This window comes from Mastigoproctus giganteus, chromosome 9, assembly GCF_048544385.1.
Source record: "Mastigoproctus giganteus isolate SK-2022 chromosome 9, ASM4854438v1, whole genome shotgun sequence".
In the NCBI taxonomy this organism is placed as follows: Eukaryota; Metazoa; Arthropoda; class Arachnida; order Uropygi; family Thelyphonidae; genus Mastigoproctus; species Mastigoproctus giganteus.
The window spans coordinates 114,395,028-114,420,731 of record NC_143583.1 but is presented as its reverse complement, the minus strand read 5'-3'; the positions used below and the strand labels follow the sequence as shown (position 1 = coordinate 114,420,731).

The 25,704-nt window shown below is 37.3% G+C and overlaps 1 protein-coding gene across 1 annotated transcript in view; it reads left to right on the top strand.

The window, feature by feature from the left end:
- The first annotated feature begins 1,349 nt into the window (after window positions 1-1,349).
- LOC150080657 (ribosome assembly protein METTL17, mitochondrial-like) overlaps window positions 1,350-25,704 on the top strand; it is a 144,952-nt gene continuing 120,597 nt past the window's right edge. Inside the window, exons 1-2 of the mRNA XM_090380775.1 lie at window positions 1,350-1,499; window positions 5,183-5,345. Of these exons, the coding sequence (XP_090236901.1) occupies window positions 1,350-1,499; window positions 5,183-5,345 (313 nt within the window). The remainder of the gene's footprint in view (window positions 1,500-5,182; window positions 5,346-25,704) is intronic.

The window sequence follows — 25,704 nt, the reverse complement described above, 5'->3', positions numbered from 1 at the left end:
ACCTCGCAAGTGTCTAGTCTGCAGCCGCTGCAATTTTCAAAACTTAAGCCTCTCTTGGTAAGAGGACCCCCTTCATTCCCCTCACCAATCTTGTGCCTTTCTCTGTACACGCTCAAGCAAATCTACATCCTTCCTAAAATGAGGCCTCCAGACCTGTACGCAGTACTCAAGGAATGGGCTAACCAATCCTTATACAAAGGGATAATCACCTCCTTTTCCCTGCTGGCAAAATTCCTATATATCATTGACAAAACCCCATGACCTGATCCGGCAGCTTGTCTGCATTGCCCAGAAAACTTCATATCTGCCTGCACAATTACTCCCAGGTCTTTTTCATTTTCTATCACACTTAGGAACATGAAAGTTCCTATCGTCGTACTGTTACGTCATAGCCTTAGTTGCTTTTCGCTTAATACGCGCTCACTCACAGTATCTTACAGTTAATAGTGGTGTAGTTTTAAATTAATTTAGTATCAAATTGTGCTCGAACTAGAGCAGCAAAAACGATGTGCTCGAGACGAGTAAGAACCAGTAGCATATCATTCTATGTTGTTGCTGCAGATGGTGAAACTTCACCAGAGCCCTGAGCTAAAAAAAGGGGCCAGGAAGTGTCTCAAAGAATTTACTTATGTAAATTCTAGTTCGTGAAGATACGGTTATGTTGGGGAAGACTTACTCAGATTCAGAAAGGAGATTGTCAAATATAATTCTCCTGATATTCAAACCATTATGGAATTTATTTATTATTTGTTTATTTTTTTGGTTAATGCTGTATAAGTTTGCTGTCTTGCATCATAGGCTAATGCTAATCCTAATCCTATATCAATGCTAACCTTTATGTATTCAAATAAATAAAAACAGGACAGCCCTCAAGTATCGCTCTATTCTCTAATTCAACTCTACTGCCTACGATTCTGCAACTGAAGGCATAGCGAAATCTAAAAAGGGCAAAAGCAGGTAGCACGATAAGTAGTCGATATTCTTGGAAGCTCTGTTTGTCAGCGAAATGAGAAATGTCTGCGCGACTAGCACTCTGGTTATAATTACTGTTCTTCCCATACCGGATGGAGAACTGATGGAATAATTATCTCGGTTCGTTTTTTTACTAAAATAATCCAAATTATCTTAGTACAGTAATTGTATTTTGTAAATAGGTACTGTATTCACAGTCCCTCTCGATTATGGGCTGCTTATACTAGTGCAAAACATCTATTTGAGTGGGGATATTCTCCAGATAACTCTCAGCAATTTTGGTGGGGAAAGTGTCGTCGGATCTAGCGGAAAATTCTAATTTTAGTTGTGAATGGGATTTAGAAGAATTTTGTGTGGTTAAAGTGTATATTGTAAAAATGATGCTAAAAAGTTTCTCAGATGTTTCTCATCGTTTGTTACGAGGCATTATTTGTTTGAATTGCCGGGTGTATCCAAATTTATTGCAAACTAACTACAAACTAAGTTTTTGTTGGCCCTTGCTGAAAGCTGAATTGTGTAACCTTAAGGTATTAATAAGTGAATATGAAACTATATACACGTGAAATATTCGTATTGTCTTGTATTCTCGCAAACGGTTAATAAAGGTCGCGAGCGAAATAAGTTTGCGTACCACTGGTCTAGGGGCCTTAGCACGGATAAATATGAAGTATTATAATGTTCTGAAAAAGAGCGTAATTAAAAGTAGGCGCTTGACAAGCTGTGATACATTTATGAATAGATTTTGACCCAATAGATAAAAAGAGCAATATTAACAGTAAATGAAATGCAATTTAGAAAGAAAAAAAACATTACTCTCCATAGTGGTTGCATTGGTTCAGACACACCTTGCAACACAGGAGCAACTGCACCTTGGTAAATCTGACATGATAGTTGCGCACAGCACTAGCTGAAACCACTTCTACAATCAATTTAATTATTAAACATTTAAATATAATATTGACGCGACCTGTCAATGTAAATTCGAGGTAGGATGACCAGATTTTCAGAGAAGAAAAAATGGCATTTTATAAATTATATGGTAAAAAATTTTATTGAGTAATGAGAAAGGAATTAAAAAATTGTTTCCTTTTTAATATTTTAAGTGAACACAGCAAAAACAAATCAAATTATTATTCTTCAATTATGATAAAAAAACAAAACAAAAAAAATGCACAATTACAAAACAAAACAATGATAAGAATGATAAATTTGGTCCATTTTGGTGAAATATTTGAAAATGCCAATCTCATGTCATCTTCTGGATCAAGTCTGAATGCTGTTTTGTTTTTAAAGCTGTTAATTTTGAGAAATCAACTTCACATAAATATGTATACCCGAAAGATAGCAGTATTTGTATTGCCATTTTCGATAATTCTGGATACTTGTCTCGAAGAAAAAGCCAAAATTTTTCACAAGTTGTAGTCTTGAAACGAGCATCTAATGCTTCGTCAGACGACAGGTTGATAAGATCTTCCTTTTGCTGAATGGTAATTTCGGGGCATGAAGAAATTTCAAAAGCAAAGGGATCATGAATCCAATAACTTTTTTTTCTGGAGATACATTAAATCGTTTAGAAAAATTCTTAATTAGCATTGTTAGGTGGGTGGCAATGATATCATTGCCACCCACCTAACAATGCTAATTAAGAATTTTTCTAAACGATTTAATTTTAATTTAAAATAATTTTACAATTTAATCCCTAAATTGTAAAATTATTGCTATTAACAAAATCAGAAAAACATGGGAACATTTCAATGTTATTACGCTCAGATTCAGTTTTCCAAAGATTAGGCCTCTTTTTGAAAGCTTTATCGCATACATAATTGAAATCATTTTTATTGCAGCAGGGAGAAGGAGAACAAGAGATTCAGCAATAGTATGTGATTTCAAATTTTTCCAGTTAAATATGAAACTTCCAATGCATCTTTTAAAGCTCTGCAAGGAACTGCTGTATGTTCATGAAAGATTTCAGATCTCATATGGTGTCGGCATGTCTTTTGAAAAAGGATTGTTTTTTCATTAGCTCTGGATGTTTTGTATGTAAGTGTCTTTTTCATTGAATAGGTTTCATGCTTTCGTTAGCCAGTTTTTCGTAACAGGTTATGCACACAAGACATTGCTCATCAGCAACAACACTAAGTCAAGCCGCAGTTCATAAATTCCTCTTGATATTTTCTATTCTTTTTCATTCCTTTTGATTTGGAATGTGATGGCTCTCTACCATTAATGTCCAACTTTTCACATGATATATTTCTTACCTTATTAGCTTTTGAAGTTCTTATAGCAACATAATAATGTTACTACAGCTGACGAGTGAAGACAATAGGCGTCACACCTCAGCCATTTTGTTCTGATTACCCAATTGTCCATGGTAAATATATATTTTTTTCTTCTTAAAAACAACGATGATAACAATGAAACGTGCAATATAATAAGTAGCAGAAGAATGAAAAACACATCCAAGTTGACATGAAAGCAGAATAAAGCAGCATGCAACACACTTGCTATGTATAACAAAATTTCTGCTACCTCATATTTGCACCTCTGGCCTTTAGGCAATACAGCCAATTTGAGAATTTCTGCTGTAGGTTGCATGAATTAAGAACTAAAGGGATTCATTGAGTAGTACTTCTCAGTACTCTCAGCAATTGAATAGTTTGTTTGTTTGTTTGTTATTTGGTTTTTAGGAGCATTAACAGCTAAGGGCCATATTGCTCTGGGGATATGCAGTGGTCATTCCCTGACCTTTCTGCATCTTCCGTATTTGGTGGTCACGGACTTGAACCCCGGTCTAATCAAGAAGCTTGTGCTATGCACTGCTGCTCCTGCCCACCTGGCTACGGAGGCGCCAATTGAGTAGTACTGAGAAGTATTAATGCATCCTGAGAAGTCGCACTAGTCTTCTTAAGAAACTTAAGAAAAACATAAAATCAAAAGAAGTGCATCCAGTTGATATAGATGGACAGAGTCAGTTTGGTGTGACATAAGCACTGCGAAAACAAAAATAAGAGTAGGAGTGTGTTATAGGCCTAATGAGTACAATGAACAATTGTACAGAGAAATAGAGTGGGCTAGTAAATCAGAATGTCTTATAATGGGGGATTTTAACTTCCCAAATATTGACTGGAACTTGTAGATTGGTCACTCGCACACTAGTAATACTTTCGTGGATTTATTGGATGATTGTTTTCTGTAGCAGCATGTTCGAGAGGCAACTAGAGAGGGTAATACTCTTGATCTTGTTATCAGCAGTGATCATTCGTGTATTAAGAATTTGCAGATAAAGGAACCACTAGGTGGCAGTGATCACAGTGTACTGATGTGGGATTTACTTAAAGATATAATTACCATCAGGGGTAAAGGAAAGGGTTTTTGCTTCTGTAAAGGTGACTTCAGTGGTCTCAGACAGTTTTTAAATTCTGTACAGTGGGATCAACTGATGATGTTACCAACAGCAAATTCTAAGTGGGAAGCATTCGAGGAATTAATCGTGGAAGCTACTAAAAATTTCGTACCTATTAAGAAATATTGTTCAAGGTTTAAGCCTAAATGGTTGTCAAATGAACTAATGAGACTCGTGGCAGAGAATAAAAATGCATGGGATGCATATAAATTATCAGGCGACACAGAAGCCTATGGCAGATATAAGCTAGTCTGTAATCAAGTCACAAAGGAGGTTAGGCAGGCAAAGTCAGATTACAAGAAATCTTTGACAAAGGATGCTAAGAAAAATAGCAAGGATTTATTTACTTATATAAACTCTAAAAGGAAGGGTTGATATTGGTGGTTTGACTGTTGATGATCCTGCTCAGATAGCAAACAAACTGAATGAGTATTTTTGCATCTACATTCACACACGAGGAGTTATTAAGGATTGAAAATGCCAGAAGGTTATCAAATTGTAGCAGGGTGCTTCATGATTTTATAATAACTGAGAGCAAAGTGGAGGAGAAATTGTTGAAGTTAAACATAAAAAAGGCACCTGGGGTGGATGGTATCCATCCAGTTATATTAATTATTAAATCATTCAAAAATTAATTTCTGCTTTATAATAGTGCAGAGTATAAAATATAATTATTTTAATCAAAGTTATATTAATTATTAAATCATTCAAAAATTAATTTCTGCTTTATAATAGTGCAGAGTATAAAATATAATTATTTTATCAAATTTTTGGAACTTGTTGCTTAATTAAATATATTATTTCTAGCCTGTGCCACCTAAATCAAAATTTACAATCTGTGCACCAACAGAATTAGAAAAAGAATTAGAATCTGGTACGGTGAAGCATAAAAAACACCCAGGAATTCGAAATATTGCTGCTGTGAGCTTGCCAGATCGACTGATTAATGCAGTGAAATGTCTCATAGATGGTAAATATAAAAGTTCTCAAGAGAAATAAAATAGTAGATCAGTATAGGACTGCTCTCAGGAGAAGATGCTCAATGTGGGTAGCATTGCTGTGGCAACAGACTGGTTTGTTACCCTAGTAAAGTTTTGAAGGTGTGCTAGTTTCCCAGGACATCTGTCAGTTTGAAAAACCTGTTCAAAAGATTTTTCCTCCTTTGCATCTACATAAGTTTCAAGCTTGTTTCCAACATTCTTGAAACTTTCTGCTTTCATTTGACATCAACATTATTTCTTCCTCACTGTTGTTGTAATTGTTGTTTATCTAAAATTTATCATTTAACTGCATATCAGTAGGAAACTAATACATCTTCAAAACATTAACTACCTCCTAGTGTAATGTACTGTTCCATTGTCAGAGTACTGCTAACCATGTTGAGTGTCTTCTCTTGAGAGGAGGACTATACTAAAATAGTTAATTTTGGTACTGACTTTTGACTCGTATCAGATTATATCTATTACAAGCTTATATTAGAATTCTTTTTAGTTAATGATTTCACTTCAAGCAATTTGTTTTAGAAGAGATAAAAATATTTAAAAAATGAAGAATTACTTTACATTTAAATTTTGTCTTTTGTAGGTAAATATGCAAGTCTTCTGGATTATTATACAAAAAAAAAAATAAATAAATAAACTATGTACACTGTAGGCCCATAACTTTCACAGAGTTTGTTCTTTGAAATTTCTGCAAATGGCAAAATTCTGAATGTTTACAATGAAGCATTTTGGAAAAAGGGAGTCTATATGGATTATTCATATAGCAATCAAGGTGAATGTTGTGATCTGTAAATGCAGTAACCATTCTAACTTCAACAAAAATAAACACTATAAGCATGTTAAAGGCATGTTAAATGATTTAAGAGTCTGCATAGGAGGAAGTTGTGATGTTAAAAATATTCATTATTGACATTTGCTTTGTCTTTCATTAAATCTCTGTCTTCTTTTTAAGAACCTTCATTCCTCTTTTAAATTTTATGCCCTATTTCAATGTTCCCAAACTTCATTATCCCAAGGATCCCCTCATTAAAAAAAAAACTGCAGGCCCCCAAATACAGTGGTTTCCTTTTAATTAAAAACAGAACAATACATACAATTTATATACCAAACACTCACTTAGTTGAAATGTATTATAAAATTTGGATTTAGTCACATAATTAAAAGAAAAAAAACAAGTATTTTTTTGTGAGATAGCCAGTGGATTTCAGAATGCAGTAAAAGCATTCTGAAAAAATATACTGAGTTGACATTGCATTGGCAATACCTATTTACTTATTACCTTGTGGGTTACCTTTTATCTGTAATGCAGCCCATCTATATCTTGGCACGAACTTTGACCCCACCAAATGTACAAGTTATTTTGGGGTTGCTTTTCCCTAGTTTAAGACCTTCCATTTTGTTGCATTAAAACTTAGCTGCCACTTTTCTGATCACTCCTGAAGTCTCTCCAGTTATCTTGAAGAACTGCTGCTTGGCACTAATCATTACCTACTTTACCAATCTTGACATCTACAAATTTTAACATCATTCCCACATCATTCATCATTCCATCAACAAAGATGTCATTTAAGAAAATCAAAATCAACAGCAGTCCTAATACTGATCCTTCAGGAAACCCCCAGCTCTTTTGATAGCCCCATCTGAAGGGTAACCATTAAGCACATTCCTCTACCTCCTGCTCTTCAGCCAACCCGTATTTCATCTAAAGATTTTCCTTGTTCCAACTTATATAGTAACCTCTCATGTAAGACAGTCAAATGTTTTGCTGAAATCCATGTAAACAGTGTCAAGTCCACATGAACAATGTTTTGATAGACCACTGATCAGCTGATGAGTGGTTGTCAAAACAGCTAACAAGGTTGGTTAAAAAAGATTTTCCCTTTACAAAACTATGCTGTGTATCTTCAGAATTACAATCCTATTTAAATGATCCTGAACTGCACTCTTGAACATTGTTTGAAATTGAAGACAGTGCTGCATAAAGTGGTCAAAATTTCAACTTTATTAAAGCTCATCTACTTAATTCCCATATATACCTTGTTGACTTTGAATTAGCAACAACCCCTTGTTAGGAATGGCTTGGTTTGTGATATTAGGAATCGCTGATATAAGATTGTATTTTGCACACATGACAATCAAATTTTGAGTGCTTTGTGAATTATGATACTGCCAGATATTAAGTTCTCCATGTAGTTTAGGCCGGGTATTGTGATGCGGACAAGTTCTGCGGTCACTGTGCTGAGAGGGGCCATATGTACAAAACCTGCACTAAACATGCAGATGCACCGAAGTGTGTTAATTGCTGGAGGAGGAAGTCTCCTGCCCATGCGGCAAATGGCAAGATTTGTCCCGATTATCTCCGAGCGGTAGATATGCTTAAGAGACGAACTGAACTTGATTAAGTTTGGATCTGCTGGGTGGAAGAGGACTCCTTCAGTGGGGGAAGATAAAGTTGGCACCTCTTGGCGGGTGCTGGAGAGCTGTCAGCTATAAACTAGCATCGGGGTTCGGGGTTGATGGAGACTGGACTGGTGCTTGGTTGTTAGATGTAGTTAACTGAAAAGGGTACAATGTTATAATGATGGTGGAGCTTCTTTACTCACGATGTGGGTTGAAGGTCGCCTTATGTAAAAGTCAATGAATTTATATTATTTTGTCTGGCGGGTGCCTAGACAGTGGTTTCCTGGATAGGGTGACCTCTCTCCTTGTGGTGGGGATGGTATATAATGGAAATGTCGTCACCTGTGAGGCTAAAGGTTGTGCTGTTCAATATTGTTTTTTGTTTTTAGTCAAAGCCAACTAGTGTTATGAGTTGTAATTTAATAATTGACCTAGAAAGGATTTGTTTGAGTTGCAACATTGTGACAAATCAGCATATGGGTGGAAGCCTAGGAGGGTGAGTCTGAGAGGAGTTTGACAAATGACAAAATGTAGTTTAGGCAGATGGTTGTTATATTGTTATATCAATGACTTATTGAACATTTGCTCGTAGAGATAGGGAGGTTGTAATCCCACTGTATAAACAGTTGTCAGACTGCACTTTGAGTACTCTGTTCAAGTATGGAAACCACATAAAAAAAAAAACACAAATTTCTTGAAAGGGTCCCTAGACAGGCAATGCATCTAGTGAGATTGACAAAAGTCTCTAGTGAGGTTGCATCTAGTGAGATTGACAAAAGTCTCTAGTGAGTTTGCATCTAGTGAGATTGGCAGACACATTTTACAATGAATAGCCTTACTTGATGAGAAGCAAATACTGTTTTTTCAACAGATTTTATACTCAAGCCCAGTATCTCATTTCAGATACTGGTTTCATATATTCATTTGACAACAGTTTATAACAAAGTACACATTATACATTGTGGCTGCTGTTATCATTCAGTTCAGTTGTGTTTGAGATGATTATGTTGAGTATGAAAATTGTCACTATCACTACCATTATTTTTCCTTTTTACCAGTGAATTTGTTTTTAACCATCCATCCATTATGAACATAAGTGTATTCAGTATTGTAACACTTGATAGACCCAAAACACAGCACAAAAATACTAACTTTATTGAAAAAACAACACTGAGTAACTGGCTTCAGTAGTGTGCATCTACAACTATACACATTCCTAATGAACTGTATGACTCTTGATTGCAACTGCAAACTGCAAGCTTATTCCCTCACTACTAAATCAAAATATAAAGGTGGGCAGTGAATTTATAACTTAACTAGTATGGTGCCAGAGATCCAAGCAGCATCTTTTGATGTATGCTTCATTTGCAGTTCCATATTTTTGACTCAACACAGTTCCAAATATACATATAATTGAAATATTAAATTTTTGTATTAAAAATTAATAAAAAAAAATTAAATTTCTCAATTCTCCTACACAAATTATGCCCCCCCCACCAGGGATCTGTGGACCACAGTTTGAGAAACATTGCTCTACTCCATTAAAAAACATCCATCGTACACTTTGTCAGTTAGAGCCTTAAAGTATGAATATGTAGAAAGCAGGTTACCAGTTTTTGAGAAACAGCAACTATATATAGATTAAAGTTATGTAAGTTAATGGGAGCACACAGTAAAAGTGTGTCAGAAGTAATAAATATCTTATAAGCTGGAAGCTTTACACAACCAGCACTCTTCTGCCAGCTCGTGCTGGAAATGAAGTTTACCAAAACGAATTTTAGTTTGTTTGTTGGTATCAGCAGCTGAAATACTGAATATTATGTTGTACTGATTGGAGAAATGAATGGGCAGTATGGCAGATGTACAGAAACAAAATGTTCTCAGATCTTACAGGTTGTTTTTACTGCTTATTATGTCATGTCAATTAGTCTGCGTTTTTGTTAATTGATGTTCAGCCTTTTTTATAATATAATTAAAAGTTTCTCAGTTCTTGCTAATGTGTTTAAAAAATCACTCTTTCATGCCTTTTTAATTCAGTAAATAAATATTCATTTAATAATAGTATATCATATACAATAATATTTATGCTGAATTATATATTAAAATATACGATAAATAACAAATATTCATTTGAAAAATATTTCTTGACTGAGTGTCTAAGAGTATGAAAGAGGTTTATGCATGGGTATGGCACTTCCATCATTTCTACTACCCAGGTAGTATGAATTCATCGTTTATTCATATCTCATATTGCAAACACCTTCACAACGAGTTGCCTAGGTATTGCACTACTTCGAATAAGTAACACTTCTCTGGTAGAAAAGACTACTGTTACTTATTTTCAGATGGGCACCACCACCCAGACAGCACTGTTTTGAGGCTAGTTGGCTTCATCATTGGTGGGTGGGCAGGTACCCTGTTGCAATAGTGACAACCCAGTTATGACGTATAACTCCACAATACGAGAGATGCCTGATGGTGTGCATGGTTTAATCAAAAAACATTTCTTGACTGAATGTCTAAGAGTATGAAAGAGGTTGTTTATGCATGGGTACGGCACTTCCATCATTTCTACTACTCAGGTAGTATGAATGCATCGTTGTGAAGGTGTTCACAATATGAGATATGAATAAACGATGCATTCATACTACCTGGGTAGTAGACATGATGGAAGTGCCATACCCATGCATAAACAACCTCTTTCATATTCTTAGATATTCAGTCAAGAAATATTTGTTGTGAAGGTGTTCACAATATGAGATATGAATAAACGATGCATTCATACTACCTGGGTAGTAGAAATGATGGAAGTGCCATACCCATGCATAAACAACCTCTTTCATACTCTTAGATATTCAGTCAAGAAATATTTTTCGATTAAACCATGCACACCATCAGCCATCTCTCATATTGTGGAGTTATACTTCATAACTGGGTTGTCACTGTTGCAACAGGATACCTGCCCACCCACTAATGATGAAGCTAACTAGCTTCGAAACGGTGCCGTCTGGGTGGTGGTGATCATCTGAGAATAAGTAACAGTAGTCTTCTCTACCAGAGAAATGTTACTTATTTGAAGTAGCGCAATACCTAGGCAACTCGTTGTGAAGGTGTTCGCAATATGAGATATGAATAAATGATGCATTCATACTACCTGGGTAGCAGAAATGATGGAAGTGCCATACCCATGCATAAACAACGTCTTTCAAATATTCATTTATTTTATGAATTTAAAAAGAATAAAAGGGAATATCATTATTAATTAAATGATTTCGTATTACCAAATTTTTGTCTACTACAATTTACAGGATATACAGCAGTTCTTTTTATATTCATTGAAAAAAATGTTTTCACAAGAATGATAGTAAAGTTTATAGTTATGACTTAAGGTACTGTTGGTATAATCATGTATTGAAATATAGCAAAAGTTTAATAGTTCAGTACCTATTAAGCTTTATTCAGTACCTACCTCTTAAACCGTTTATCACAAAATTTGTATAAAGAAGATGAAATGAAATTATCAAGCTACATAAACCAGATCAACCACTACACCCCATTGTTTCCTACAAGAAATCCATTTTCGCCAATCTATCAATATTTCTTATCAAATTAATATCACCGTTAATAAAATTATTAAAACTCAGAGTATTTAACACTCATCAAGTGTTCAAACATATTAGCAATGTTTTAATATCACACAACGATATACTAGAATCATACGACATAGTCTCTCTTTATACTAATGTGAACGTAAATTTTACACTTCAAGAATTACGTACGCTACTAACAAGAGACACTTCACTTAAAAATTGTACTAACCTCAGTATTGATAGTATCCTTCAACTTAACATCAGTTTTAATTAAAGCAAGATAAATATCTTGCTTTAATGACAAAATTTATGAGCAGATATATGGGCTCCCAATGGGCTTAGGCATTTCAGCCCCACTTTCAGAAATATATTTAGCAGCAGTTGAAGATAAAATTCTCCAGCCATTCCCCTCTGGAATTAAATAATTTATAAGATATGCTGACGATATTTTATTAATTGGCAATAAATTGGATATTTATAATCTCCTAACCAAATTCAACTCGGTCCACAATAGATTAAAATTTATAGGAAAAAGACACATACAGGAAAATTCCTACATTTTAATTCCCACCATCCATATAACACAAAGAAATCAGTGTTATACAATCAAATACATAATGCAGTAAAATACAGCCATTCTCAAGAAGACCTAGCAATTGAATTACAATATTTAACAAAAATGTTCATAGACAGGAAGTATCCAAAACAGTTAATCCTAAATACTATATCAACAATAAAAAATAAAATAAACGAGCTCCATATGGATGGGACAAATAAAGATTACACATTAAGTACTAAAATTATACTCCCATACCGCTGCCAGTTTGCATGGCAGCTTAAAAAAAATTTTTACAGGCACAGATGTTACACTAATTTTCTCCTCCTACAACAAAGTTGGAAGTTTCTTTAATAATTACAGGGAAACTTATGAATATAAGATTAAAAATATTAATAACTTAATATATTTTATAAAATGCCAATCGGGCTGTAATGCTGACTATAAAGGCAGTACCACTACCAAATATGGATCATCGACAATGACAAACACAAGGGCCTATTATCATTTTAATAGTTTTAAAACTATTAAAATGATAACTATTTGCAACAGGTACCTGCCCACCCACCAATGATGAAGCCAACTAGCTTTGAAACAGTGCCGTCTGGGTGGTACCAGCCAGCCAGCCCGCCCCTCCCCAGTATGGAGTCCAACGTGTTTTAAATTACCATGTGTCTAACTCAAAGCATCACTAGAACTGGAACAACTTTATAAACCCCTTCTTCACTTGCTCAAAATTAGTCAACTAATGATGATTAAATTGAGAGTTCCCTGTTTAGACTCTTGACTTCCTACATTTTATCCTTTTTAGCAGTTTACTTCAGTAAATTTATTTATGACAACCATAGGAGGAAGGAATGCATTTCGTATTCCTCTGGGCTCTATTTTAATTATTGATGTAGTTTAACTTTAATTATATTTCATCTTCTTTATACGAATTTTGTGATAAATGGTTTAAGAGGTAGGTACTGAACTATTAAGCTTTTGCTATATTTCAATATATGTTTACACAAGAATTAATTCCATGAAAAATTTAACTTAAAGACACATATATTCTCCTCAATTTACCTTATTTCATACATAAAAACTGGATTATTTTCTGGCTTTAATATGCTTTCTAGTATAACCTGCCCAACTTTGTTTTATGTAATGATAACTGTTGCAATATTGAGAACTTTTATATCAATATTGAGAACTTTGCTGATCAACCTGCTTTCTATGTGTCTACAGACAGTAAGCAGATTAACGCACGTTTCTGACGAGGACAACAGACTGTTGTTAACATGCATTCTATGAGTATCCATCATTCGTTTTGTCTAGAATCTCTGCTACTCCTTCAGTGACACTTGAGGATTAGGAATAACACCATTGTTTTTTTCTTCTTCCTTCCTGCTTTCACTTTTATATCAATCTCACAAGGTCCTCCTCCTCCATGGTACATTTTTTTTATGATAGTTGTGGGATTCCTACACCTTGTTTTCTTGCATCATACAACAACGTCTTTCAGCATTTATTCCAAGTTGTTAGCTTGATTTCTTTTATAAAGGTTATATCACTTGATTTCTTTTAAAAAGATGATATCACTTGATTTCTTTTAATAAGATTATATACAATCAATGGGTTGTAATTTTCTGCATCAGCATATCCAGGAAGGCTAACTATGCTAATGCAAAAAATCATCCTTTGCTGGCTTGAAAGCGAAGAGTAGTCACATTAGAACTGCCAACCTTTTCAGAAAGGTTGGCATTTCTCACACCCTAGAGGCTTCATGAGGTGATAGATAATAGGATCCCCCACACTCTGATTTCTACCTTCAGAGACCCTTGCCACTCTTGTTTTGATATTATTAGCCGTATGGTGCAAGGAGGCCTGAGGCGCATGCTGCACCAGCCAAAAAAAATTTCTGAGTTACCCTGAGAGAGAGAGAGAAGAGTAGAAGGGAATCACCAAGAAAGAGGAGAATGATAATATCCAGCTCACATCTGCTAAGTATGGGCTTGGCACAGGAGTATGCCAAGCCCAACCTCACCAGATGTGAGCCCCTGGGATAAATATACAGCAGCAGCTGCAAAAATTGCATCACCTCCCTAATCCTTTGGCCTCGGGTGCCAAGTGTTATAGTGATCATGTGATCCTCCAAGTGATTTTTAGAGCATTTTCTGAAAGAATACAGTTTTGTTCTTATGTGTTCCTATTAATTAATAGTAAACTTAGTCTTACGAACTGTAGGTAAATTTCAGAAAGGAAAACCACTTTTCTTTTTTTTACCTTTAAACTAACTTACTAAATTTTGTACTGCTTGGTCACTCTAGCAGCAATGCTCCTAGACCTTCCCATGGTGGGGCTGGTAACCTGGAAGAAGAAATTAACTCTCCCAGAGCTGAAAGGAGCAAAGATGGATAACACTATGTTTCCACCTTTAGCATTATCGAGCTCAAGACTAGAAGAAAATGACAAAGAAGATGACTTTTTCCAACCCATTGTCCATGAGGTTGAAAACAACCCCCTCAAGAGGAGATACTAGCATTCCTCATTCTGCACTGTCTATCAGAACAGTCTGGTTGAGGGTGTGACTCCACTCTGGAGATCTTCTGATAGAGTCCACAAAATACCAATGTTCTTCATAGCTGTTAAAGCTGACTACTTTTGGCAGACAACCAATAAAAGTTACTACTCAAGCAGAGTAATTGCAGAATGGGACTTATTAACTGTATCAGAGGAGGAAATTGTCTCCAAGAGCTACGTGAACAAAGAGTCATCCAAGCAAGGAGAATCATGACTTGGAAAGACAGTATTCTTGTTCCATTTAGGAGCATAATTCTCTTTTTTTGGCTCTTCCATCCTGCCAACATCTGTCAAAGCAGACTATCTCCATGTCATGTTTGTCCTTACATTCCGAACCACATCAGGTGTTAAAAGTGCCAGAAATATGGACTGCATGTGGAGGTGAGGCAGTATATCCTAATTAGCATTAGCATTAGTACAGGCATATGATGCAAGAAAGCAAGCTTATGCAGTATCAGCCACGAAAAAAAAAAACAAAAAAACTTCCACTTCACCCCTCTGTTTATTCGAAATACCTGTCCAGCTGAGCCTTAAATTTATTTAGGCTATCAACTTCCACAACAAGGAATGGAAGTCTGCTCCACCAACCAACTACCCGCTGGCTAAAGGCAAATTTCCGCACATCTATCCTACATCTGTCTTTCCTTAATTTGAATTTATGCCCTCTCAGGTGATTACTCTGAGAAGAGGAAGAATCCCATCAGCATTGATCATGCTCAAACCATTCAAGGCTTTATACACCTATCAGATCACCTCGCCGGTGCCTAGTCTCCAGACACTGTAATTTGCAAAACTTAAGCCTTTATTCGTAAGAGCAACCCTTTGTTCCATTCACTAATCTTGTTGCCCTTCTCTGTATTCATTCCAGCAGCTCTACATCCTTCTTGAAATGAGGCCTCCAGACCTGTATACAGTACTCAAGGTGGGCCTAACCATTGCCTTATACAAGGGAATAATCACCTCCTTATCGCTGCTAGAAAAATTCCTGCATATCATTGACAAAACACCATGAGCTACTCTTGCAGCCCGTCTGCGCTCTTCAGAGAACTTCATATCTGCCTGCACAATTACCCCCAGGTCCTTTTCATTCTCTACCACTGTCAGTGTAGTACCACAGAGTTGATATGCTACTCTGGGGTTGCTGTTTCCCATATGTAGTACTTTACATTTGCCACCTCTCAGCCCATCTGCTCAACCTTTCCAGATCCTGTTGCAGCAGCATAGCATCAGTAGTGTCCTTAAAAACCCTGCCAACCTTTGTATCGTCTGCAAACTTGGACATTAAGCTTGATATACCATCCTCAATATTATTTATAAATACAGAAAACAATAATGGACCTGAGGGACTCCACTAATAACATTAGTCCATGATGAGCAGTGTCCATTGATTACCACTCTCTGTCTTCTCCCCCTCAACCACCCCTTTATCCATAGCAGCAATTTGCCTCCAATGCCACATTGCTCCAATTTGTGCAGCAGTCTTTCATGTGCAACAGTATCAAAAGCCTTTCTAAGATCCAAGTATATAATATCAAAGTTATTCCCTGCATCCAGCTCTTTTGTGACTGCATCATAGTATCATCATAGTATCCAATCAAATTGGTCAGGCAAGACTTCCCCTTAACAAAACCATGCTGTGTCCGAGCTATAACTGAAGTCTTGTCTAGATGATCCTGCAGTGCTTCTTTAACCAGTGCCTCCATTAATTTTCCTGGAATAGAAGTTAAACTCACAGGTCTATAATTACTTGTGTCAGCTTTTGATCCTCCTTTGTGAATTGGGGTCACATTTGCACATCTCCAGTCTATGGATACCTCCCCTGAGTCCAAGGAAGCTCTCATAATTATGGCTAAGGGTTTGCTTACTTCCTTTGCTGCCTCCTTTAATATAACTGGATAGATCCCACCACCCCAGGTGCCTTTCTTGTGTTTATCTTCAACAATTTCTCCTCCGCTTTACTCTCAGTTATTACAAGATTATCTAGCTTATTGCCAGAGTTGAATACACCTCTGACATTCCCCTCACTGAATAACTCCTCAAGTGTGAATGTTGATGCAAAATATTCATTTAGTTTGTTAGCTACCTGAGCAGGATCATCAACAGTTGAACCATCGATATCAAGTGGACCAATCTGATTCATCCCCTTCCTTCTAGAGTTTACATAAGTAAAGAACTCTGCTGTTTTTCTTTTCATCCTTTGCCAAAGATTTCTCGTAATCTGCCTTCTCCTGCCTAACCTCCTTTGTGACTTGGTTATAGACCAGCTTATATCTATCATAGGCTTCTGTGTCATGTGTTATTTTATATGTATCCCATGCATTTTTCTTCTCTGCCATGTGTCTCATTAGTTCATCTGACTTCTATTTAGGCCTAAACCTTGAACAATATTTCTTAGTTGGTATGTAAAGCCTTGTAGCTTCCAAGATTCTTTGAATGCTTCCCATTTTGAATTTGCTGTTGGTAACATCATCAGTTGGTCCCACTGTATAGAATTTAAATACTGTCTCAGACCATCGTAGTTGCCTTTACAAAAGCAATAACCCTTCCCTTTACCCCTGATGGTAGTTACCTCTTTGAGTAAATCCCACTTCAGCACACTGTGATCATTGCTACCTAGTGGTTCCTTTATCTGCAGATTCTTAATGCATGAAGAATCACTACTGATAATCAAATCAAGAGTATTACTCCCTCTAGTTGCCTCCCGAACATGCTGATGTAGAAAACAATCATCCAATAAATCCACAAATGCTGTGATCAATGCTGTGAGTGACCGACCAACAAATTCCAGTTAATATCTGGGAAATTAAAATCCCCCATGATAAGACTCTCTGATTTACTGGCCCACTCTATTTCCCTGTACAGTTTCTTATTATACTCATGAGAGTCATTAGGCCTATAGCACACTCCTACTCTCAATCAATTTTGATCTCCCAGTGCTTATGTCACACCAAACTGGCTCGACACTGCGCTGTCCAGCGATGTTGACTGGCTTCACTTCCTTGGATTTTATGTGTTTCTTAACTAATAGCATAACCCCTCCTCCCTTCCTATCCTGTCTATCCTTTCTGTAGACGTCGTACTCCCCAAATTCCATTTCTGCATTCCTTATATCTGTGTGACACCACTTCTCTGATATCCCAACAATATCTGCCTTTGATGTTTTGAGCAATACCTCAAATTCATCAAATTTATTTACCAAACTCCTAGCATTGGTGAACACACAAGTATACATGCATCTGTTCCTATTCTTAGCTACCCTAACACAACCCATGTGTTTACTTGTACTGCAATGACTCCCAGCAGTCTCTGAAATATCTTGCATCTTGTTTTCCAGGCTTCTGCTCATTCCAATAGAAGCAGTGCAAGAATCACTTTCACCTCTGCCTGTGGCTACTGTTAATCTATTAGTCCTTGTATCCACCCAAGCTAGCAGTTTTTTGACCCACCTATCACTGCCTCGATAGCATCAGCAAATATTCTTGCACCCTTTCTATTTAAGTGTATCCCATCCCTGTAGAAGCAGTCTCTCCTGTTAACAAGTACAGACCAGGCTGAAAAAAATTCTACCCCTTGAGCCTTGCACAATCTTTCCAGGGCCGAATTGATCAACATGGCTCTCATCATATACTCCCTCCTATCGTGTCTGGGCAGAATTGCAGACACTTTCAAATTCAATCCTAATTCACGGCTTTTTTTCAACAGTGACCTGTACTTGTTAAGTAATTCTGCCGGTCTCCTACTCTTAATATAATTATTGCCAACGTGTACAACTATATCACCTTTTGTGCCCTTAAAAGGTGATATCCGCTCTGTAACGTCATCAACCTTTGCCCCTGGCAGACATACTCTGGTCCTGTTCCACCTATCCATTTTACAAAGCATGTTCCCCGTTTCCCTGACAATAGAGTCACCAACAACTACTAGTTCCTGTGGGACCAGCACATTCTGCCTTGGGGATTGCCGCTGTGTTGCGTGATGACTAAGTGCAAGCTCTGGCGTTGATGTGGGCAGCTGAGAGCTTGATGGGCCCCCTCAATTTAGATCCTTCGAGGGCATCCACCCTGTCCTTCAAGCTCTCATAAAGGCCCATAACGATGCTGAGTTGTTGCCTGATTTTGTTACACTCCTTGCATTGCGCGCGCACACACAAAGACATCCCCCATGGCAATATCATGTCCCGTACCCGATTGCTCCACAAACATCGTGCAAGCAGTGCATTTTAAAAGGCTGTGATTCAGAGGGCAACTGCCCCCCTCAGTTCTCCTCTGAGCCACAGCACTCCCATTAGCTTGAGCCTTTTGCTTTGCTCTGGTCTGAGTCATGATTTCGATTTAATTTCAATAAAATTTCAATTTCAGTACAAAATTGTAACCCTAAACTTGTATCCCAACACAGTTATAACGTTATATATATTTTTCAGTATCAAGTATTATCTATGAGTTCCCTCTATATAACTTCCGTAACAAGTTATGTATTAATTAATTATGTTACGTTTGTAATCAAAGTTGTTAAATGTATTTATTTAAAGTACAATTTAATTGACAACGAAGTTTAACAAAATTAATACATTTTACTGATTAAATTTTTTTTTTTTTTTTTTTTTGATTTGGTAGGTGTTGGCGCATCGGCTTCTGTGGCCATATTGCACCTCCCAAGGTTTTTGCAGTACTTTGATCCAAGCCCGAGGCGGGAATCGAACCCGCAACCTTTGGGTTGCCGGGTAGGTACTTTACCCACTCGGCTAGCCCGGTCGGCTTACTGATTAAATGACAATATTATATTATATACTATACTAACGCTATCTAGTTCGGGATATACATTGTATAATATAACAAAGGCGGCAAGTTACGAACGGTAAATCTACGGACACTTAAGTATTAATTAACTTCCAAATCTCGCTGTCTCAATTCAGAATAAACTAACGATCCTGACTAGGTCTATAAGCTACTTATAGTAAATAATTTGATGTAACAATTGGTCAATAAAGCGGCTAAATATGGCTAAAAGACTTCTCATTCAGCAGAGCTGTAACTTGTAACACGTAGATTTGATACCCTTACCGATACTTTTATGCAATTACAAGGCCGGGTAAAGAATAAATACACCAGATTAATCAGAAAATCACAAAATAATGCTATGCTACTAAATTTAAATCAAAAGTTTTAGAAAAACAATAATTTCAAATCAATAAATAAGAAAATCCACTTAGCAGCTTTGAATACATCTGGCTCCCACTAGCCTCGTCAGCAGACCTAATTGTGGATCAAAGGAGCACAATCAATCTGATTGCAATGCTATCACCCCTCATTGTCCAAGTTGTTCTCCACCCGGTGTTCTCCAAAATATGTGAACTATGGAAGCAAGGGTTTTGGAAAATCCAGAAATATAAATTGGGGAATGAAGTCATATACTCAGAGGCATGAAGACAAATAATCAAAACAGAGCCAAAGCATACATATGCCACAGCACAGCTATTCAGTACTTTCAGTCAATAGGTATTTAAACAGTCGTTATGATTCCTCCTAATATATCTACCACCAATTTGGCATGTTCCTTGCTCTCCACATCCAAACAATATCCTTTGCAACAAAAACTAACTGAGCCAGTAATAACCCAATTACCATTCCAGCCAATGTACTTCCAACAGCAGAAGTAACAGAAACCACGAAACTGTGCCCGCTGTTTTCAACTACCGGAATGCTAGTTGAATGCATCCCTGTTAGCAAAATTCCTGTATATCATTGACAAAACTCTATGAGCTGCTCTGGCAGCCTGTCTGCACTGCTCAGAATTTTACCTTCATGTCTGACTGCATAATTAACCCCTGGTCTTTTTCATTCTCCTATGAGTGTTGTACTGCATAGTTGATATGTCACTCTGGGATTACTGCTTCCCATACGAGTACTTTGCATTTGTCAATGTTAAACTTCAGTTGCCTCCTCTCAGCCCATCTACTTAACTTTTCTAGATCCTGTTGCAATAGCAACTATCATTAACAATCCTGCCAACCTTTGTACCATCTGCAAACTTGGACATTAAGTCTGATATACCTTCATCTACATCATTAATAAATATAGAAAATAACAATGGGCCCAACACTGAACCCGGGGACACTCCATAACTTTACTAATAACTAATAACATTAGTCCACGAAGAACAGTGTCCATTGATTACCACTCTGTCTTCTCCCACTCAACCATCCTTTTATCCATTGTAGCAACTTGCCCTTAATACCATACTGCTTCAACTTGTACAGTAATCTTGCACATGCAAGACTACTGTACAAGTATCAAAAGCTTTTCTGAAATCCAAGTATGTGATATCAAAAGCTTTTCTGAATTCCAAGTATATGATATCAAAATTATTTTTTTTTTGCATCCCGTTCCTTTTGACCACATCACAAGTTCCTTTTTGACCAATCAGATTGGACAGATAAGACTTCTCCTTTAATAAACCCATGCTGCGTCTGAAGTATACCTGCAGTCTTGTCAAGATGATCCTGCAATGCTTCTTTAATTAGTGACTCCATTATTTTCCCCAGAAAAAAGTTAAACTAACAGGTCTGTAATTACTCTAGTCACCTTTTGATCCACTTTTGTGAAATTGGGGATAAAAAAAGTAAAGTGCAGCCATTATCAACCCACTGCAGGGTGGAAGCCTCCTCAACAATTCATGCTGAGGGAAATGGACCATAATCTGCCACGCTGGTCCAGTGCGGGTTGGCAGATCGACCGTATTCAGCAGTCAGGGGCTTGAACCCCGGTCTACTCAAAGAGCGTGTACTACTGCACTCCCGCTCTTGCCCACTCGGCTACGGAGGCCGTCAAATTGGGGATACATTTACACATCTCAAGTCAGTGGGCCCTCCCCTGAGTCCAATGATGCTCTCATAATTATGGCTAAGAGTTTGCTTACTTCCTTTGCTGCCTCCTTTAATATAACTGGATAGATTCTATCAACCCCAGGTAATTTTCTTATGTTTAACTTCAATAATTTCTCCCCAACTTTGCTCACAGTTATTACGAAATCATTTAGCTCACTCTTAGAGTTTGATAAGTTACTGACCTCCACTTCCCCACAAAATTCCTCAAGTTTGAATGTAGATGCAAATTACTGATTCAGTTTGTCAGCTACCTGAGCAGGATCATCAACAGTCAAACCATCGATATCAAGTGGACCAATCATCGTTTTCCTTCTAGAGTTTACATAAGTAAAGAAGTCTTTGCTGTTTTTCTTTGCGTCCTTTGCCAAAAATTTCTTATCTGCCTTCTCCTGCCTAACTTCCTTTGTGACTTGATTACAGACCAGATTATGTCTACCACAGGCTTCTATGTTGCCTGATAATTTATATGCATCCCATGCAGTTTTCTTCTCTGCCACGAGTCTCATTAGATCATCTGATATTGATTTAGCTCTAAATCTTGAACAGTATTTCTTAGTTGGTATGAAAAGCCTAGTAGCTTCCAAGATTAATTCCTTGAGTTTAGAACTTGTGTTGATAACATCACCAGTTGGTCCCACTGTTTCAGACCACTGTGGTCACCTTTATATCAATGCATCATACATACCATAGTGGAACTTATCTCCAATTACTGGGTGGTACCACATTTTTGTTAGCCCTACGATGTCAGCATTAGTTGTTCCAACCAGGAGTTTGAATTCAGTCATTTTATTGACAACACTTCCAACATTATATAGTTTACTACCCTGATGCACACCTTGAAGTTATTTAGGCTTGTTACCCTAGCCCTTTCCACTCATTTGAAATGTTGCTACCCTCAGAACATCTTGCCAACATTGGCTGTTGCAGCAACAAACAGCAATTCTTTAGGTGAGTTCAAGCATTTCTTTGACCCATATACTCACATAAATGCTGAACTATATCCCCCTACCAGCTAGCACTTTCCTCAAACCCTTAAGGTATCCTCAATGATACTGGCAAAAATTCTTGTATCATTTTTGTTCAAATGAATGCCATCACTACAAAATAGAATCCTTCTACCTACAAGTGCAGGCCATACTGATAAAAAATCTCCCCCTCCCCTGAGCCTTGCAGATTCTCTCAAGTTTTGAGTTAATCCAAAATTCTTTCAGCATATAATCCCTTCTATTGTGTCTGTGCAGAATTGACCAGACACGATAGGAGGGGGCGCCTCCATAGCCAGGTGGGAAGGAGCAGCAGTGTGTAGCACATGCTCCTTGATTAGACCGGGGTTCGAGCTTGTCACCACCAAATACAGAGGATGCGGAAAGGTCAGGGAATGACCACCACATATTCCCGGAGCAATATGGCCTTAGTTGCTAATGCTCCAAATAACAAACAAACATGATAGGAGGGATTATATGCTGACAGAAAAATAACCTGAGTCGCATCATTTTTTCAGCATGTTCTTATATTTATCCAACAAGTAGTCAGATCATTTGTTTAATATCGATAGTCCCCACACAAATAATAATTTCTCTTTTCTCCCCCTTAAGTTCTCACAGTCTTTTGGTAACATCATTAATTGTTGCTCCTGGCAAAACACCCTGGTTCTGGTCCAACTATCTTTATTACAAAAAAAGTTACCTGTTTCCCTGACAATATTCTCCCAATAAATCTAAATCACCTTCAATCAGAGTAGTATGCACTTGACTATTCTTTTCTTGGACCTGAATTGGGGGTGTATCACTTGGCAGGTCATGAGATGCTTGAGTCTCTGGTGAGCTCCCAGTTACATTTGTTTTTTGGTTTCAAGCACCCATTTCTTCAGTGACTCAAATTCTTCTCGTAATGCATCAGGTTCTAATTTGAGATCAGTACACTCCTTACATCGAGTTCAAAGAAAGGAATCGTTAGTTGAGTTTGGTTTCTCTACTAGGCCAATCATAGAGTACATGTCACAGGCTGTGCAATACAATGAACTTGTGACCCACACCGGAAAGGTCCCCAGGCATTTCTGTCTGAGTCACAATGTCCGTGGATCTTGTAACAACCATTATTTAGGTAAAATTTCATCTTTAGAAAGATGACAAAATTTAAATTTACAATTTATTACAGAATTTAAACTGTTAACAAAATTTAATCCTAGTGAAGTTAAATTCAAGCTACTGAATTTCAAAAATGCACAGCCACACAATATAGTCTCAGTCCCAGAAATCAGTTTTTCCCAGACAATTTTATTTTGTTAGTTTAATTATTTGTTGCTTTCAGTAGATAAAAGTAAAAGTGTGTGTGTGTGGGGGGGGGGGGACAGTTATATGAAGTGATGAATTTGGATATGGTACATACAGCAAATATATACCCAGCTCCTTGACATAATGTGGCATTAGCATTAGTAAAGGCATACAATGCAAGGAAGCAAGCTTATGCAGCATCAGCCAAGAAAAAAAAAAAAAAAAACTCATTTCACCCTTCCATTCATTTCAAATGCCTGTCCAGCTCAGCTTTAAATTTATTTAGGCTATCAACTTCCACAACAAAAGATGGAAGTCTGTTCCACCAATCAACTACCTGCTGGCTAAAGGCAAATTTCCGCATAGCTATTCTACAACTGTCTTTCCTCAATTTGAATCTATGCTCCCCCCCCCCTCAAGTTCATAATCTGAGCAAGAGGAAGAATTCCAGCAGCATTCAGCTTGCTCAACCCATCCAAGGCCTTATACACCTCACTCAGATCACCTCGCATGTGCCTACTCTCCAGGTACTGCAATTTGTAGAACTTAAGCCTTTCTTGGTAAGAGCACCCCCTTTTGTTCCCCTCACCAATTTTGTTGCCCTTCTTTGTACTTGTTCTAACAACTCTACATCATTCCTAAAATGAGGCCTCCAGATCTGTACACAGCTCTCAAGGTGCGGCCTGATCATTGCCTTGTACAATGGGATAATCACATCCTTGTCCTTGCTAGCAAAATTTCTATATATCATTGACAAGACTCCATGACCTGCCCTGGCAGCCCATCTGCACTGTTCAGCAATTTCATATCTGACTGCACAATTACCTCCAGGTATTTTTCACATTCCACTTTCCTGAGTGTAGTACCACACAGTTGGTATGTTTCTCTTGGGTAATTGCTACCCATATGCAGTACTTTGCATTTGCTAATGTTAAACTTCAGTTGTCACTTCTCAGCCCATTTGCCCAACTTATCTAGATCCAGTTGGAGTAGCATGCTGTGTTCACTGTTGTTAACAACCCTGCCAACCTTCTCGTATCATCAGCAAACTTGGACATTAAGCCTGATACCTCAACAATGGTGGCCTCAATAATGCACCTCATCCTCCATACATACTACTTGGACTATCTCCAGTCGCTAGCTGGCAGAGTAGAGACTGAGATTATACACTAGCCATTAGCAGGTCAGCCATTAGATAGTTCACTGGACTGTCTAATGGCTGACCTGCTGGCCTCTAGGCTGCCCATGAAAGCTGTTTTTGGGCTGTACCCTCAAAATGTAAGGAAGATTGAATATTGCCATGATGCCCATTGAATGCTAAGTTTTTAATTATATTTAGCCATTTTATTGACTTAATTGTTGTATTAAATTATTTCCTATAAGTAGCTTATAGTTCTAGTCAATCTACTTGGTTTATTTTGAATTTAGATAGCGATTTTGAAAGTTAATACTTAGTGTCCCTCGATTTCATCATTCGTAACTTGCTGCTATTGTTATACAATACAACATACATTCCAAACTAGATAGCGTAAGGTTTAACGTAAAGCTAGATAGTGAAACACATAACACTGTATTAGAAATCTGTTAGCTTAGTATAGTATAGTATTATCAATTAATCAGTAAAATTTATTAATCTTATTAAATTTCATTGTTAATTAAATTGTACTTAAACAGAATAGACTAGAGCAGACTAGAGCAACAAAGCAATGCTCACAGATTAGCCAAAGTGCTGTGGCTCAGGGGAGAACCAAATGGGACGGGTCTCCAATGCATCACAGTCTAAAAAAAATATGCAAAATGTGAAATGTTTGCATACCTGTCTAGAACAGGACATTATCTAGCCAAGGAGGTTGTCTTTGTGTGTATACTAGGTGCAGAGACTGGGAGGAAATTAGGCGCCAACTCAGCTTTCTAATGGGTGTCTCTGAGGGTTTGAGATGTAGGGTAGATGCCCTCGAGGAAACTAATCAGAGAGGCCCATCAAGCTCTCAGCAGCCCAACTCAATGCCAGAGCTCATTCCTGTACATTCAAGCAACACAGCAGCAATCTGCAAGGCAGAA